The sequence below is a fragment of the Zalophus californianus genome, chromosome 16 (genome assembly GCF_009762305.2).
Source record: "Zalophus californianus isolate mZalCal1 chromosome 16, mZalCal1.pri.v2, whole genome shotgun sequence".
Lineage (NCBI taxonomy): Eukaryota > Metazoa > Chordata > Mammalia > Carnivora > Otariidae > Zalophus > Zalophus californianus.
This window is the reverse complement of record NC_045610.1, coordinates 41,572,306-41,584,531: the sequence shown is the minus strand read 5'-3', so window position 1 is coordinate 41,584,531 and position 12,226 is coordinate 41,572,306. Positions and strand designations below refer to the sequence as shown.

At 58.6% G+C, this 12,226-nt stretch overlaps 2 protein-coding genes across 7 annotated transcripts; both read right to left on the bottom strand.

Moving 5' to 3' along the window:
• Window positions 1-532: 532 nt before the first annotated feature.
• Window positions 533-5,345, bottom strand: HSD17B1 (hydroxysteroid 17-beta dehydrogenase 1). Of its 6 annotated transcripts, none has more exons than XM_027626611.1 (6): window positions 5,032-5,345; window positions 4,758-4,952; window positions 4,448-4,627; window positions 4,232-4,325; window positions 3,569-3,746; window positions 533-666 (listed from the first exon to the last, which is right to left on the bottom strand). In XM_027626611.1, the coding sequence occupies exons 1-6, from the start codon at window positions 5,126-5,128 to the stop codon at window positions 634-636; spliced, it is 777 nt and encodes a 258-aa protein (XP_027482412.1). In that variant the 5' UTR covers window positions 5,129-5,345; the 3' UTR covers window positions 533-633. The 6 variants fall into 6 exon arrangements, with proteins under 6 accessions (XP_027482412.1, XP_027482407.1, XP_027482411.1 ...); XM_027626606.1 differs by having other exon boundaries at window positions 3,130-3,746; window positions 4,758-4,925; XM_027626608.1 differs by lacking the exon at window positions 533-666 and adding an exon at window positions 2,956-3,467.
• A 298-nt stretch (window positions 5,346-5,643) lies between these two features.
• NAGLU (N-acetyl-alpha-glucosaminidase) lies at window positions 5,644-12,187 on the bottom strand. Its single transcript, XM_027626605.2, has 6 exons — window positions 11,742-12,187; window positions 10,054-10,201; window positions 9,054-9,200; window positions 8,769-8,854; window positions 7,935-8,191; window positions 5,644-7,043 (listed from the first exon to the last, which is right to left on the bottom strand). The coding sequence occupies exons 1-6, from the start codon at window positions 12,125-12,127 to the stop codon at window positions 5,833-5,835; spliced, it is 2,235 nt and encodes a 744-aa protein (XP_027482406.2). The 5' UTR covers window positions 12,128-12,187; the 3' UTR covers window positions 5,644-5,832.
• Between the last annotated feature and the right edge of the window lie 39 nt (window positions 12,188-12,226).

Genomic DNA, 12,226 nt, shown 5'->3' with positions numbered 1-12,226 from the left:
GCCTAGGGCAAGTCTCGTATGTCAGTTTGCTTGCTTATTAAACCCACCACCTACCAATCTGGAGTGGTCTGCTTCTTTCTTCTGTCTCTCCTTGCCCTTTGTGTACAGGGGCCAGTTTCAGATTTCACCCAGGGAACTGCCCAGGTTGTGAACCAACACTCATTTTTATTCACTAAATGTGAATTTAGTGTCTCCCATGATCAAGAATGATTCTAGGTACAAGGGATCAACCAGTGAACAAAACAAAGGGCCTCCCCTGGAGCTTAGATTCCTGTGTGTCTTGGGATGGGGTGGTGAAAGTTATAAATGTATAACAATAAAGTCAGCAAGTCAATAAATCTATAACACATCTATTGATGATAAGTGCCATGAAGAAAAATAAAACAAGGTAAGGGGACTACAGTGGAGGGAAGGGAATGCTATTTTATTTTTTTTTTAAAGATTTTATTTATTTATTGGACAGAGACAGCGAGAGCAGGAACACAAGCAGGGGGAGTGGGAGAGGGAGAAGCAGGCTTCCCGCTGAGCAGGGAGCCCGATGTGGGACTCGATCCCAGGACCCTGGGATCATGACCTGGGCCGAAGGCAGACGCTTAACGACTGAGCCACCCAGGCGCCCAAGGGAATGCTATTTTAGATAAGGTTGTCCAGGGAAACAGCAAAGACCTAAAAGAAGAGAAGAATCAGAGATTAGGGAAAGTGAACCGGACAGAGGAACAGCCAGTTCAAAGGTCCTGGGGCAGAAAGCCAGCAGGGCTGAATCAGATGATGGGAAGTGGTGAGAAGTAAGGTCAGAAAGGAGGTGGGGGCCAGATCAAAGACTGTGTTGGAGGTCTTGGGGAAAAGCCTTGGATTTTACTTAGAAAGCCACAGGAGGTGTTTTAAGCACAGGCATGAAATAACTGTCATTTTTAAAAGGTCATTCTGGGTGCTCTGTGGAAATTTTACTGTTGGTGGGCAGGGGTGGCATCAGGGAAACCAGTTAGGGAACTATAGCAATAATCCAGATGAGGAGATGGTGCCTGCATAGACCAGGGTGATTTCCGAATCTACTTTGAAGGTTGAAGGTACCTGCTGATGAACTAGTTGAGGGATGAGCGAGAAAGAATGCAGTTGTCAAATAGTGAAGCGAGGTAGACAGGTGAGAGCAGTGGGAGGGCTGGAATGGACTTGGCATTTGGACACATTAAGTTTATTAGGAATCAAGAAGACATGTTGAGTAGGGATTTGGAGATGTATGTCCGGAGTTTGTGGGAAACAATGGAGTTGGGGACACTGGAGACTTTGGTGGGGCTCATGGGCATATAAATGGTCTTCAAAGTCATGTAACTGCATGAGACTGTTAAGAGTATGACTCTCCCCCTTCCCAGGTCAACCTGAGCCTGGCTGGCTCAGTCGGTGGAGCATGGGACTCTTGATCTCGGGGTTGTGGGTTCAAGACCCACGCTGGGTGTAGAGATTACTTAAAAAATAAAATCTTAAAAAAAAAAAAAGAGTATGAATGTAATTTGGAGACACTTGGCCTTTCTCATCATTGTGTCCCCACCTCCCAGGGGTGACCTTGTGAGCACACGCATACACACACATCCATACACACACACTCACACAGGGGTGCAAAAGAGCAGCTTGGGGGACAGGAGTTAGGCTCTGAGAGCAGGTCCTATGTCTCAGAGATTCATGCCACATTGGCCCTTTCCACTTCTGTGGGCTTTCTGGATCCTGAAGGGACAGCAGAACCATCAGGGCCAGCAGGGCAGGGGGATAGGCAGGGATGAGCTGGCTGAGGTCCCCTGTCCCAGGAGCAGAAGTGGCCAGCAGTCCAACGGCCCAGAGCAGACCACTACCTGGAGGTAGCAGCGGGCCAAGATGCGATGCCTCCTCCCTGCCCCCCTCAGGTTGCACACAAACCCCAGCAGTTTCCTCTCTATTCCAGCTTCCCACGTTCTCTGCAGCCAGGCCCCTGCCCACTCCAAATGGTCATTTCCCTCCCCGTCTCCTAGTCCTTTCCCGGGTCCCATCTCCTGGGCACCCTTGTCCTTCTTCTGCCTGCAACCCCGGGCCTAGTCTCCACCTATTCTCCACCCCTCCTCCAGCACCCTAGGAGATTGGCCCTTTCACTGGCTCCTGCCACTCCAGCGCCTTCCCGACTTCAGACAGGACAGCCCACTGGGCCGACCCGCCAGGCCTGGAGCCTCAGCTGAACCTCCTGGTGAGTGGCAACTTCTGGGCTGGTGGGGATTCGTCCGGCTGAGTTTTGTCTAGGGCAGGGGCACAGAGGAGGATGGAGCTGTATCCTTTTGACTCACTTAGCTTTGTTTCTTCTTTACACATCTGGCTTCCACACAGGAACACAATTACAATAGTAACACGGCTAGTAGTAGTAATAATGGTGGTGCCTGCTATTAAGACCTCCATCCCAGGGGCACCTCGGTGGCTCAGTCAGTGTCTGCCTTCGCCTGGGGTCGTGATCTTGGAGCCCTGGGATGGAGCCCCGCATCAGGCTCCCTGCTTGGTGGGGAGGCTGTTTCTCCCTCTCCCTCTGCCACTCCCCCTGCTTGTCCTCTCTCTCTGTCAAATAAATAAAATCTTAAAAAAAAAAAAAACCTCCATCCAGCACTTCCAGACATTACCTCAATTAATCCTTTCATACACTCCATGACATAGGTCTTATACCCATTTTACAGATAAGAAAACAGACTGAGAGCGGCGCCTGGGTGGCTCAGTCGTTAATCATCTGCCTTCGGCTCAGGTCATGATCCCAGGGTCCTGGAATCGAGCCCCGCATCGGGCTCCCTGCTCAGCGGGAAGCCTGCTTCTCCCTCTCCCACTCCCCCTGCTTGTGTTCCTGCTCTCGCTCTCTCTCTGTAAAATAAATAAATAAAATCTTAGGAAAAAAACAGACTCGAGAGGATAAGGCCCTTGCCTGAGGTCCCATGACTAGTGGGGGCCAAGTCACACCCCGACTCTCCCCCTTCCCAGGTCCACCTAAATCCTGCTGCAGACACCCCGTGGGAATCCAGGGACCACTCTCCACCCTGCCCTTCCGCGGACTAGCTCCTTCCTCTTTCTGGGCCTCGGTTTCCGCATAGGCATAACCCGGGCTAACCACGATCTTTCCAGGTCACCCACCCGCTGCATGCGCCACTTGTCGCACAGGTGCGGTGAGCCGGCAGCCTGGCGCCGTCCCCCCGAGCCGCGCGCCCCGGGGGCACAAAGGAGAGAGCGGCAGACAGCGGCGGGCCAAGACTTTATTGCCGGGCGCCGGGAGGAGCGCGGAGCCCGGGGTCGCCGCGGTCCGAGGCCGTCGCCTCCTCCACGGGCTCGTCGGCGAATACCGCGCGGTGCATGGCGGCGACGTAGCTGCAGCCGCTGGGGTCGGCCAGGCGCAGGTGCGCCAGGGGTAGGAAGCTCTCGGTGCTGAAGTAGCGCAGCGCGGGACGCGGGGCGCGCAGCGCGGCGAGGAAAACCTGCGGCGGCGAGGGGAAGCGCGCTGGCCGGGGGCCGGCCGGGGGCTCGCCGCCACCCCCCGCGCGCCGTACTTGGTTCCGGGGCCGCGCCCGGCGCCTACCTCGGTCACCTCCTCCGGGTCCTGCGCCGCCTCGCGGAAGATCCGCTCCAAATGGCGCTGGTAGCAGGAGAAGAGGACCCGGGTCTCAGCGTCCGCGCCGTCCAGCGCCCCGCCCGGGACGCCCTCCTGCTTCTCCAGAAAGGCGGTGCGCACCGGGCCGCACTCGATGAGGCTCACGCTGCGGGCCCAGAGGGGCGAGTGGGCGGGGGCGCAGCCAGCGGGCCGGACCCCAGACCCGCCGCCCGGCAGGGCAAGGCGGGCAGGGCAGGCAGGGCAGGAGGGACGGGGGTCTGTGGGCCGGCGGCGGGCGCCGAGTAACCAGAGCCTTTGAAAAGCGGCTTACTGCCGGAAAAGCACCCCTGCCTCCCCGCTCCCTCCGCCCCACAGCCATTCGGGGGTGTGAGGATTTGCATCAGAATTCCAACCTGGCAGGCTCCCTTACTGTGTGACCTTGGGCCAGTCACCTAACCTCTTCGGGCCGAGCTTCCCAGCTGGATGGCAGCAGAGGTGCGGTAACGAGTGGCAAGTGCCTTGACACACAGTAAATGTGAGCCGCAGTGGGGAGGGGCCAGGGAGAACGCCTGAGAGAGGCTCCAACAGGACACGGTGCTGGAGTTCCCAAAGTCAGGGGTCAGGGGTCCCGGGGGCGGAGCGGTGACTCACTGGACCCCGAAGGGCGGCAGCAGAACCGCCAGACTCTCGCAAAGACCTTCGATCGCGAACTTGCTGGCGCAGTAAACGGCGTTGAACGGCAGCCCTTCGAGGGGAGAAGAGGCTTTGGAGGCGCGTCTGGGAGGGTCTCCACCGGGAGCCCACTGCAGCCCGTGGCACTGCCACCAGGCTCCGCCCCTCCCTCTGGCCCCGCCCCATTCCACGCACCCATCAAACCGCCCATGCTGCCGGTCACCAGTATACGTCCTGAGCGGCGGCGCTTCATGTCGGGCAGGAAGGCCTGCAGTGTCCGCACCGTCCCGGTCACGTTCACGTCCAGCACTGACCCCACGGCGCCAGCCGTATGCACCTCCAGCGGCCCAAGCAGGCCCCGCCCTGCATTGCACACTGTGGGGAGAGAAGTCAGGCCCTGCCTGCCTCTCTGTCCTCGGACCCAGTAGGTCCCTGGGCCTTGGGACATTTTGGTTTGGACACAGCGTCGGAAAGGCTCCTGCACACGTGTTGCGGGGAGGCTCACCCAACACATCCACGCGGCCCTCGGTCACGCGTGCCCGGGCAGCGGCCACAGAGTCTGCGTCCCTCACGTCCAGCTGCAATGTCTCCAGGGAGCCAGGAGGGCACCCTCGGGCCCGGGCCGCCTCCCACAGAGGGCCCTGCGCCCTCAGGTCCCGCAGCGTGGCATACACTGGAGGTTCCGGAAGAAGATGAGGATCTGAATTCCCTGCTTACCCCTACCTGCGTCCCCTTGGACCTGGGCTGCTCCCTTCTCTCCACCCCAGCCCCTCATATACCTTTGAAGCTCCGCGAGGGGTCGGATGCCAGGCGCAGGGCCAGGTGCAGGCCAATGCCCGAGGAGCAGCCAGTGATGAGCACCACAGTGCGGTCCATGGGGAGACGAGTGTGGGGAGTGCAAGGCTCAGGTCTCTGAGCTAGATTACCATCTGCTCTGCTCCGCCCCTGCCCCCGCCTGCGGGGTCCCCACCCCTTGTTGTGTCTCCAGCCTAATCTCAAGGCTGAGCCCTCCTTCGGGTCTGGGGCCTACTTTCCCCATCCTGCTGCTGGTCAAGGCAGAGATGCTTGGAATACCCCTTCTTCAGTGGCTGGTCAGAAGCAGGGCAAAGCTTTGCAACTAGGAGATGTGGGCTCTCATGTGGGCACTAAGTGCCCTGGGCACATCTTCCCCTGGGTGTGCCTCTGTCCCACTGGGACAATTAAAGTTTCCAAAGTTTCCTGCTGAGGGTGTGAAAGTAAACGTTTTGGCAGGGCATTCCCAGTTCCAAGGTCGGGTGTTAGTATCAGAAATGGGGAGGCCAAAGCAAGGGGGCAGGGAGAAAGAGCCTCATCCCAGGGTGCATCCTATAGCCCCGAGTCCTCCCAGGCATCATGGTAGTGACAGTCTGACAGATAGGCCCAGGTGATTCACCAGTTTATTAAGTTGTATTAAAATAGTACTTTGATCCCAAATTTGGGGTGGTGGAGGAGGGCAGCTCACCTCCCTCCCAGTTTCCCATGCCTGATCCTCTGGCAGGTCTTGAGTTCCTTTGCCCAGGCCTGGAATTTGGGAAGCACACCACCCAGGGGTGGTTCATCTGTCACAAGGAGCCAGCCACCAACCGGGGGTAATATCTGAGGAAGAGCTTCTTGGCCAGGTCCACAGTGTCACCTTGGGGCTGGCTGGGATACCTCCGTGTGCTGAAGACAAAGGTCTGCTCCAGCCAGAAGGCCTTCTCGTCAAACTGGTGCTGTTGGAAGGGAATGCCTTGGACCAGGCTCTCGACCAGCATGTCCACGAAGAGCTCCCAGCGCGGGGTGTAGTAGTCAGCCACCAGCCCTGCCAGCTGCTTGTTGGCATAGTCCAGGATATTGCCCTCGGGCCCCCACAGCGTCAGCTGGTAGCGGCTGTTCCGCTCATAGAAACGGGCCTCGGCCTCGCTGACGGCGGCCGCCCGGGCCTGCTCCAGCCAGCCACCCAGCAGGAAGCGGTGGTCACTCGCCAGCACTGTGTCCAGCGCAGGCAGAAGCTCGTAGACCAGGGTGCCTGCCGCCCTGAGCAGGGGAACCAGCTCCTTGTTGAGGTAGGCGGTCCTGGCCTCCCCATAGTGGAGGCTGACCAGCTCCTGGGCTGCCTGGCGAGTGACGTCCAGCAGGTCGTAGCGGAAGGCAGGGCTCGTGGCCAGGGCGGGAGTGGCTGTCAGCAGCAAGCGCCAGGCCTCAAACACATCCGAGCGGTTGTACCAGACAGTAGTAACCATCCGCAGGGACGGCCTCCTGACCAGAGGGCTGCGATTGTGCCCAATGCAGGCCTCCCCAGAGCAATTGTAGACACTCCTGAGAAGCAGCCTCCATGCGGCCTCTGTACCCTTGTGGGCGACTCCATACCGACGGGCCGCAAAGCCGGTCACCCAGGCCTCCAAATCAGCCACCGGGTCCTTCCGCCAGCCCAGCTCGGCCATGAGGGCATAGACCACTTCGTTCTGGCCAATGCCCTCAGGGGCCATGCCCGTGCCTGCCATAGTGGAATTGGGGAAGAGGCGGGCCGCTGCAGGGCCCCGGTTCACGGCCTCCAGGGCCCCGAACAGACCGTGGTTGCCCCCAAAGTTATGCAGCATGCACCAGATAAAGGGCTGGCCGTGGAAGGAGGCTGTTCGGACGTATATGGGCTGGCTCTCAGCAAACAGGTCCAGAACCAAGAGGCGGCCACGGGGCACTGCCCCCAGCACGGCTCTCACCTGGGCCGGCCCCCAGAACTGGGGCTGGTGCTGGAAGAGCCAGCCTTGGAGCAGCCACACAGCGTCAGGGTCCACTGTGGTTGGGGCAGGGGAAGGGAGACAGAGAAGCATACTGATGAGAGGAAAGAGGGCAGGGGAACGTTCACCCCATTCTACAGATGAGGAAACGGGGGTCCAGAGAAGTTAAATGACTCTATCACAGACCGCTCCTTCCTCTGTAACCCCCAACCCACAGGGCATTGCATCACACACTCCCTTCCCATCGCCTCCTCCTCCCGGCTGGGAGCTCTAGAGCAGCGTGGGCAAGCTTTATGAAGCATCAAAATTACCGAGAAGTTTGCTTAAAACAGATCCCTGGGCCCAAGCCCACGTCATTCTGATTCAGGAGAAATGTGCAGACCTGACAGGCTCTGGGATGAGGCTGAGGCCCTGGGTCCTGGACCCAAGTGGGTTCCCTTCCTGGCTGACCCAGAGGCCTCCCCACCCAGCCACTGCTGACCTGACCCCTCTCTGGCCCTCCCCTGTAAGTGGCAGGAAGGAGCACTGGGTTCCTTGAGCACCAGGAAGGGCACCCACCAGCTTTGAATACATCCCCTAACCTCTGGCCCGCATTACCTCCCTCGGCTCAGAGGCAGAGGCCAAATGAAATACTTGCAACAGCTAGCATTTAATGGCACTTTCCTCTGGGCCAGGCATCATTCTGCTTATGAGGTAGCCCCATTTTACAGATGAAGCAACTGAGGCACTGGGTGGGAGGTAACTTGTTGCAAGTCACACAGGCCAGGGTCTGAGCAGGCTGTCTGGCTCCAGAGGTCACCTCCCAACCACAGTGTGTGGTTATGTGTGTGTACAAGGGCTTGGTCAACTGTCAGGTGCTGTCTCTTCCCACCCCACTGACCTCTGCCGCATCCATGTCCCTGAGGGTGAGGGGAGGCTCCCCTTCCCAGCTCCCCCTGGCACCAAACCTGTGATCATGGCCTGGTAGACAGAGGCTGTGGCTGCCGCAAGGTAGGAGGGCTCTGAGGATGGGGGTTGCATCTCGTTGAAAGTGTCGGCCCCATAGATGTGATCTGTGCCAAACTCTTTGGTCAGCTCCCGCAGGAAGAGGCTCCCAATGATAGGGAATAGAGGGTCTTCCGGAGCCAGGAGGAAGGAGCAGGAGTAGGAGCAGTTGAAGTGTCCCCAGCTGCCCAGCTGGGTGACGTTGACCTGAGGGAACACCCTAGTGGAGGAGGGGGTGGCAATCCAAACATTTACTGGAGGCTGACACAGTATTCACCACCAGCCTCACTGGCTTATCTGCAGTTTCCGGAACTCATCCCGGTCTCTCGTGCCTCTGTGCCTTTGCACAGACTGTGCCCCCTGTGGCTGGAGTCCTTTTCTCCTCCCTCTCTGCTCATGTAGCTGGTTACTCCTCAACATCCTTTGAGTTTCACCTTATCTGTAAAGCTTCTGGTCTCTCCCCCTCCCACCAGCTGAAACAAGCAACACTCATTTTTCAAGATGTGGCCCAGTGCCGCCTCTGCTCTGAGCCCTGGCAAGCCCTGTGACAGTGGTGCGAAGCAGGTGCTCACGGGCATGAAGGAGGTGCTAACCAAGGCTGGGGGCCCCAGCAAGGCTACCTGAAGGAGGGGAGGTCTCAGCTGGGCCTTGAAGAATTTTCCCAGCCACAGGAGAGGAAGGTCAGCTAACAAGCCCAGGCCTCCATCCAGAACTTCAGTTTTTCTTTAAATCACATCTTGCAGGGAAAAATAAATTCTCTCTCTGAGCCAAGTTGGAGGGAAGGAGGGGAACGTTACCTGGTGAGAGCCTTGGGGATGTGCCCTGCAAAGGCAGGCAACGCCGGGATCATGCCGAAGGAGCGCATGCGGTCCAGGATCCGATGCTGGGGGGGGGGGCGGAGTGGAGGGGGAGGTGGTGGGTGTGGCCTAAGCTGGGAGGCCCTCACTCCACCCCCTCCCCGGGGCACACAGAGTCCCCAAGGCCTAGTTAAGAGCCCCGAGGCTCGCCAAATACCACCCTCCTTGGCCAACGACTATATAGCACTGTCCAATTCTGCCCCCTTTCCTTCCCCGTCCTTTTACCTGTAGGTAAAGCTGTTTGAGGTGCCAGGAGCGGGGCAGGGGGCCACCCCAGGTGTGCAGGTTGCCCATGCGCCCCCAGGCCAGGAAGGCGGGGCCTGTGAAGTACTCATCGATCTCTGACTGGGTCAGGCCCAAGGCCAGGTACACCTGAGGAGGAGGGTGATCCCCACACATAAATACATATAAATACATCCATCTCCGTTCATTAATTCATTCGCTCAACACTCATTCATCTCTTCTCTGTGCTGAGCCCTAGGGTTACTAAGACAAAACGTGACCCTTGCCAGGAGCTCACAGTCCAGGAGAAACAGGCCTGTGAACAAGTGAGTTTACTAATCAGTCAGCTCTGCCGCAAGGGTGAGGTGAGGCACAAAGGGGCTCTCCCCTAAACGGGAAAGGAGCCTTAGAAGGCCTCACAGAACAAGGTCGCCTAGAATGAGGGGTGAGGCCAGCTCTGCAGGGAGACTAAAGAGCAACCCCCCACCCAGCCCCCAGCCGCAAGAACCCTCAGGGCCCAGGCATGGAAGGGCCCAGGCAGGGCAAAGCCTGAAACTGAGGGGAGCTCCTGAGTGTTGACAGCAGCAGGTCTCCACCAGATCTGCATCTCAGAAAGGACACTGGTGGAACTTAGGAGCCAGGAGTCCCGTTCAAAGGCTCTTGGGTGTGTGTGTGGAGGGGGAGTCCTCCAAGGAGAGGGGGCAAAAGCCTGCACTGGGGCCATGAATAAGGATGAAAAGGATGAAACAGAACCCATGGAAGCAGCAGCCTGACCAGCTGTGGGGGTGGGAGAGAGGGGAGCCCGACTCCTTAGCATTTCTAGTGGGGTGCTGGGGTCCAGCCCCCAGGAAGTGCTCCTCTGTGTTCGGCTCAGCAATGGAAGCCTGTTTCCAGAGAGCTGGGGCCATCATGCACACCACAAACACTTCTAAGTCTTTATTCTGTGTGTCAGACCCTGAGCTGTGGGGAGACAGGAACATGGGGCGGGGGGAGGGGGACGCACCCGCTGCCAGATGGCCTCCTGGCCATTCCAGGCCAGTGCCAGGTTGATGCCATTCAGTGCCATCCAGTCCAGCTCCCACTCCCAGCGGGCCCAGTCCCACCACACGAAGGAGTAGCTGTGCGTGCACACATTCTGGTAATAGCGGTACCTGCGGGCGGGGGCGTGAGCTGCAGCATGTCCCTGGGGGCAGAGGGGACGTCCCCCAACCTCTGAGGGTCCCTTGCCCTGGAATAATACCCCGTCCCCAGATCTAGCCCAGAGGGGAGGGGTTGTGGCCCCTTTACTGCTTCACTCCAGGACCCATCCCAGGTGGCGCTGAGACTCAGTACTGAGGCAGGAGGGAAGGGAGGCTCGGGAGACAGGTGCCCAAAGTAAAGCCATTCTGGTTTTAGACTGACCCTTAAACTAAAAGTCAGCAGGTCATAAAAAGAGTCACAAGATCCCACTCATGGAAAACTACAAGACCCCACTCCCTCCAGAAGTAAAGGCCACAAGGGTTGGACATTCTTAAAATTGCTCCCGATGGGTAATTCCACAACCCTAAAACAATGGAAAAATTAACCACCCAAAGTAAAGGTTAAACCCAAAGTTAGGGGCGCCTGCCTGGCTCAGTCAGTTAAAGCGGCTGCCTTCGGCTCAGGTCATAATCTCAGGGTCCTGGGATCGAGTCCTGCATTGCGCTCCCTGCTCAACGGGGAGTCTGCTTCTCCCTCTGCCGCTCCCCCTGCTCATTCACTCTCTTAATTAATAAATAAATAAATAAATAAATAAATAAATCCTTTAAAACACCCAAAGTTAAAAAGTAATAAGCCTCTCCCTATACGGATAGCTACTCTGAAAAACTTATAAAAAAACCCTTCGTTAGAGGCAAAGGTGTGTCCTCTTCCTCATCTGGGAGGAGAGATGGCTACTTTGTGAAGTAGCACCTTTCTTACTTCTAGACTTAATGATTCTTTGTCCCTAGACTTAATAAATCTTTCTCCCTTCTCTAAGCAGCTTGCTCTTGAATCTTTCTCCCTAAAAGCCAAGAACTCGCTTATGAGGGGGCTGAGGCCCTCCCATTCGGGGCGTCCGCCTGTCCACATCAGTGTGGGAGCTTCTGAGGTGCCCCCCGGCTGTGGCCGGCAGGTATTTGGGAGAGCGCACTGCATTTCCAGTCAACTCTTCGAGAGCCCCCTTCTGCACAGTGTTTAAGTGCTCTATGGCAACATCGGTCCCTGTCCTGGAAAGGGGGGGGTCCATCTCCCCACAGCCAATGTGGAGACAGGTGTGTGAACACACCACCTCCCTGAGGTGGGACACGCGCCAGAACCGAGGCTGTGGGGGTGGCTGTCATTCCTTGGTGGGCATCTTCCAAGAGAAGGTGGAAAGGAATAGCATTTTCTGTTCCCTAATTATGCACCACAAAGTCTTCGCCCGTCACGGTGCAAATCCTCACGACCAACACTGCGCGATAGATGTCATTATTTCCATTTTTCAGTGACCCAGCTGAGGCTCTGAGAGGCTAGGTGACTTATTCAAGGACACCCGGCTTTTAGAGGCAGAGCGACCCTAAAGCCAGCGCCCCATCAGTCTCGGCGCAGTAGCCGGGGCGGGGCCGGGACTCTGCGAGGCGGGCGCCCGGGGGCGGGAGGTGGCAGGCAGGTGCAGGCGGCCGCGAGGGGCGTGGGACTCGGCGCGCCCCGTACCTGTTGGGCGTGGTCTCGGTCAGCTCCTCCTGCACCGCGGGCAGCGGCTCCGGCAGGCGCAGCTGAGAGCCTGACCAGGCCACGTGGCAGCCGCAGAAGTCGCGCAGGTAGCGGTGCAGTCCCGCGGCGGCGGCCACGCCGGTGGAGCCGAGCACTCGCACCCGCGCCCCGGCGCCGCCACCGCTCAAGCGATAGGTGTCCAGGCCGGACTCGGCCGCCAGGGCGCGCTCCACAGACACGGAGAAGGCGGCCGCCGGCCCGGGCCCCAGCAGCCGGGCCAGCAGCGCCCGCACGGCCGCCGCCTCCCGGGCCTCGTCCCCGGCCGAGCTGCCCGCGGCGGCCAGGAGCAGGAACCCCAGGACCGCCGCCACAGCTGCTGCCTCCATGGTCCTGCGGTATCGGGCGGGCCCGGGCCCCGCGAAGCCTCAATTGTGCCTTGACTAGGGGGCGGGGCGGCCCGCGTCCAATCAGCTTCGGGCCTCAGA

Excerpts from the sequence above, each read along its gene's own strand:
- NAGLU (XM_027626605.2), bottom strand. The coding sequence starts at position 12,127 with ATGGAGGCAGCAGCTGTGGCGGCGGTCCTGGGGTTCCTGCTCCTGGCC. Across the intron at positions 10,202-11,741 it reads ACCGAGACCACGCCCAACAG|GTACCGCTATTACCAGAATG; the intron begins GTACGGGGCGCG and ends CCCCGCCCGCAG. Across the intron at positions 9,201-10,053 it reads AGGAGGCCATCTGGCAGCGG|GTGTACCTGGCCTTGGGCCT; the intron begins GTGCGTCCCCCT and ends CCTCCTCCTCAG.
- HSD17B1 (XM_027626606.1), bottom strand. The coding sequence starts at position 5,128 with ATGGACCGCACTGTGGTGCTCATCACTGGCTGCTCCTCGGGCATTGGC. Across the intron at positions 4,326-4,447 it reads CAGCATGGGCGGTTTGATGG|GGCTGCCGTTCAACGCCGTT; the intron begins GTGCGTGGAATG and ends CTCCCCTCGAAG. Across the intron at positions 667-3,129 it reads ACAAGTGGCGCATGCAGCGG|GTCTTTGCTGTTTCCCTGGA; the intron begins GTGGGTGACCTG and ends CTCTTCTTTTAG.